General features: G+C 40.3%; 1 protein-coding gene across 1 annotated transcript in view; it reads right to left on the reverse strand.

The window, feature by feature from the left end:
- Window positions 1-2,010: 2,010 nt before the first annotated feature.
- Window positions 2,011-4,826, reverse strand: part of LOC102307329 (GTPase IMAP family member 8-like) — a 4,269-nt gene continuing 1,453 nt past the window's right edge. Inside the window, exon 2 of the mRNA XM_005952159.3 lies at window positions 2,011-4,796. Coding sequence (XP_005952221.3) covers window positions 2,566-4,796 — 2,231 coding nt within the window. The 3' untranslated portion in view covers window positions 2,011-2,565. The remainder of the gene's footprint in view (window positions 4,797-4,826) is intronic.

Genomic DNA, 4,826 nt, shown 5'->3' on the forward strand with positions numbered 1-4,826 from the left:
GATGCAGCAGACACCACAAACACACAACGTTTTAGTGTGTCAGCGTCCCTTCGATACCACATCCTATGTTTTACTTCTTTGCTGAAGTTTCTGTAGAGGAACTGGAAACCACAGGAACATTTTCACATCCAGTTTAGAGTTTTACGTTAGTATTTGGAGTGGTAGCAGCATGCAACTCTGTAATTTGACATTGACAAATATGACATTTGACATATATTTTTGCCTTACCCCTCAAAACCTGTAGGAATTTCACACTGAAATTTACTGCATTAGCTGTTGCACATTCATATGTGCCCCTCCAAGGCTGTGCGTATGTTCCCCAACCAAAAATTGTATTTTAATAGGGACATAAAAATGAAAATCAGGAAGAGGTGGGAGACCTTCAAGTGAGGAGACCAAGTGGAGTATAAGAGAGCTGGGTATGAGCTGCAAAAGTCCATCAGAGCAGCAAAAAGGGCCCACTCACAAAAACCTGAAGGCTACTATGTCAACCACAACACGCATAGCATGTGGCAGGAGATTAAATCTACTCAATCAACTACAAGAGAACCACAACTACCACAGACAACCGAGATGCCACCCTCCCAGACAGCCTTAACACCTTCTAGTCCAGGTTTGACAGACTGAACACAGAAACACCCTCAAAGGCCCGAAGAGACCCCACGGACACTGCCTTCCAGGTGACACACACACAAGTCCCTAAAGCTCTGAACAAGGCGAACCACCACAGAGTTCTCCCAGAGTTCTGAAGGCCTGTGGGGAATAACTAACCTGTCAGTATCTCAGGCAATGACTTCAGGCCAGCAGTGCTAACACCTGCTGCCATGAAGTGCCTGATAAAACTGGTTCTCATGCACATCTACGACATGCTCCCAGACATTTTCGATCCCGTCCAGTTTGCCTACCAATCCGCTCAATCAGTGGATGACATGGTAACAATAGCCCTATACCACACTCTTCAACATCTGGAGTGTAGTGGAACATCTGCCAGGATGCTTTTTCTGGACTAGAGTTCAGCTTTTAATACCATCCGTCCAAAGCCGACAGGCCCACTCTCATCATCAAAGGAACTGAGGTGGAGATCAGTGAGTTTTATAGAACTGGCACTTTGATTCTAAACAGGTATACAGTAAGAAGGTTATTAAGGCAGCACAGTGGTAACATTGATGACGACAATATAACATTGGTAACTGATTCCTTGCACAGCCTCAGTCCACTTTGCTCCAATTCAGAGAGTAGGTGTCGTTTGAGGTGTCGTAGCTCATTTGATGGCTCATATTTCAGGGAGAACCCACTTCTGTGTGGACAAGAGCAAACCTTCATATTAGTGGGTTTGTTGGTGTGAGGAACTCAGATGATCATGTCCCAACAGGTTTATTTTGCTCATAGTGAAAGGTGAGGAATCTCAGAATAATTGTGCATAGTTATTTGTATAAAATATTGAATTTTTCATAGCTGTTCTGCTTTTTTTTAATGTAAACTCTTCATGTTTTACAAAAAAACTGTACGTGATGGAGGGTAATGGAGATCATTTTTGGTTTCAGTCCCCTAAAAAACATTACTTTGACCAAAAATATATGGGACAGCTTCTGTGTCTGGACCTGGACCGTGGAGTGCCTGGTAGTGACCTCTGTTATGGAGTCTTTACCTTATAATATAAAGCACCTTAAGGCAACTGGTAGTTGGTTTATCACTGTAGAAATAAAACTGAATTGAAGTGATCGATAATCTATAAAAACAAAAAAAAAAGACCTTCTGTGTTTAGTATTAAACTGCAGGAAGAGAGTAAAAATCTGTGGAGGTCCTGGGTCGGTTGCAGAAAAAAGGTTCAGATCATAAACTGCGGCTTAAAAAATTTTTGATCACATTTTTTTAATCAAACAGGAAGAAAAAATATTAGCTGTTTGTTTTGAATTTACAGATGATATTTTGTAGACTAGCAGAAAAAAATCATATCCAGTGAAACATATTTTTAAAGTTTTTATTTTTCAGATATTTTTATTACAGTGCTTTTACACCATTTCATTTTATTTATTAACAGATCAGAACAAAGGAAAAGCCCAGAGGAAACATGAATCAAATATCTCTGCTGTTCTTTAATGTCAGACTTTAATAAAAGAAAAAAAAAACTGACGGTAAATGTTTTTCTCTGAATTGTTTGATTGATTTTCCTCATTTTATCTCCTGTTTTTCTCACATTAATAAAGACTACATATTCTAAAGTATTCTGATTCTGATTAACAACACAAGAAAATAATTTCCATCAGTAATGTTTGATTCATGATACATTATTAAAAAATATGTTTGTTCTACTGACTTGGACAGCTTTAAAACAGAGTTTAGATCATCTTAAATGCTGATTGTTTTGCAGTTTAATAATGTCTTCATAATGACATAATCAATTATTAATTTCCTTTTTTCTGTAAAATTAATAAATATATTTGATCAAAATACATTTAATAATCAATAAATGCACAGTCAAATAAGATAATTATTCTAAAATTTGATTTCCACTCTGTATATTCATGTTGATGTTAATGAGCTGCTGCCAAATAACACTGCATATCACTGCAGGATACAAGCCTTATTTTTTATTTTAGCTGCAGAAATATGATGAACTCCAGCTCTCACTCCAGCTCCCACTCCAGCTCCCACTGAAGACCCTACTAAACCTCCCGTCACAGCTCCCACCGAAGCACCTACAATTCCAACTGTAGCTCCTACTGCAGCTCCCACTGGACCTCCTACAAGTCCAACTGTAGCTCCAGCAGCAGCAGCTGTGAAAAAAGCTGGAATACCAATTCCAGCACCAACTCCAACACCCAGTCCAAGAGCAGATCCTATAAGAACTGCAACCTTGCTGTCTTGATAAAACTTATTTTTCCGTTCTGCTTTGTATGTTGCTTCTTCTGGTGTCATATTTTCTTTGTTTATTAGTCGTTCCACCTCTTTCTTTATAGCCTCCTCTGCCTTATCAAACATTCGATTGCTGTAGTAGCTTCCTCCATTTTCCTTCACCATGGTGTTGATCTTCTCCAGCAGCTCTCTGACCTGAGCAGGATTTCTGCTTCTGTTGTTAAAAACATGATATTCTCCTCCACACTGATTGATGAACTCACTGAGACCTGGAGTTTCAATGATGCATTGCTTTATGGAGACCTTCAGATCATTTACATGGGTGAACAACACCATGGTGTAACAAGCGGCTTTGTCTCCAAACACATCCTGAAGGATTCTCACTGTTTCTTGTTCTTTATTTTCAAACTTTTCTGGATCGACCACAATCAGGAACACATGAGGACCAGGAGCAGCCAATGAGATGCATCTATTGATCTCTTTCTTGAACTGGTCTAAGGTAAACCCGGTGTGAAACAGACCTGGAGTATCAACCACAGCCAGTTTTTGAGAGTCGAACAGAGCTGTTTCCTTCTGACACTCTAATGTCACTGGGGAAGTAGATGATATTGATCTAAATACATTTCCCTCTAAGATGGTGTTTCCTGCTGCACTCTTCCCAGCTCCGGTTTTTCCCACAAGAAGTATCCTGAGGTCTGGTTCCACTTTTTTAAATGCTCTCTCTGCCTTTTCAAACATCTCATTGGTGTAGCAACTTCCTCCATTATTCTGAACCATGGTGTTGATCTTCTTCAGGAGCTCACTGACCTGAGCAGGGTCTTCACTTCTGTTGTTAAAAACATGATATCTTCCATGACACTGACGGATGAACTCACTTAGAGCTGGATTTTTTATGAATGTTTCTATTGTGACTCCATCATGCTCCAGATTGTCTCCACAGGTGAACAGGGCCATAGTGTACCGTGCTGCATCTCCTCCAAACGCATTCTGAATCTGCCTGACTGTCTTTTGTTCTTCTTCTGTGAATCTGTTCGCCTGAATCACAACCAGGAACACATGAGGACCAGGAGCAGCAAAGGGGATGGATCTACTGATCTCTTTCTTGACCTCCTCTTCAGTCTTACTGGTATCAAACAGACCTGGGGTATCAACTACAGCCAGGATTTGACCATCAAACTGACCTGTGTTCATCTGACACTTTGCTGTTGCTGTGGAAGCATTTGGTGTAGACATAAATACTTTTTGTCCTAAGATGGTGTTTCCTGATGCACTTTTCCCAACACCAGTTTTTCCGACAAGCACAATCCTGAAGTCAGCCTGTCTGAATATTTCACTGGTGTAGTAGTTTCCTTCATTTCTGTGAACCATGTTGTTGATCTCCTTCAGTAACTCTCTGACCTGAGAGGGATCCTCCATTCTGTTGTTAAACACATGATATTTTCCTCCACACTGACTGATGAAGTTACCCAGAGGTGGGTTATTACTAATAAATTCATCTATGGTAACACTTTCTGCCTCTGGATCATCTCCACAGGTGAACAAGACCATAATATAACGTGCTGCTGTTTCTCCAAACATGTGCCGAATTCTTCTCACTACTTCTTTATCTTCTTCTGTGAAGCTGCCAGTTTGAAACACAACCAGGAACACATGGGGACCAGGAGCAGCAAAGCAGATGCATCTATGGATTTCCCTCCTCACATCCACGTCAGTCAGTCTGTTCTCAAACAGATCTGGAGTAACAACTACAGTCAGGATCTGACCCCCGAACTCTTGTGTTTTCTTCTGAAACTCTAAAGATGACCTTGACTCAAAACCATTTCTATTATTTCCTAAAATGGCATCTCCAATTTTGTTCTTTCCAACTCCAGTTTTTCCAAGAAGCACAATCCTGTACTCTGGTTTATCTGGTTCTTCTTGTTGTTCTGGCTCCTCTAGCTCTGCAGAAAAATATTATGAACATTTTACTG

This window comes from Haplochromis burtoni, unplaced genomic scaffold, assembly GCF_018398535.1.
Source record: "Haplochromis burtoni strain Fernald_Lab_line unplaced genomic scaffold, NCSU_Asbu1 Contig_1384, whole genome shotgun sequence".
NCBI lineage: Eukaryota > Metazoa > Chordata > Actinopteri > Cichliformes > Cichlidae > Haplochromis > Haplochromis burtoni.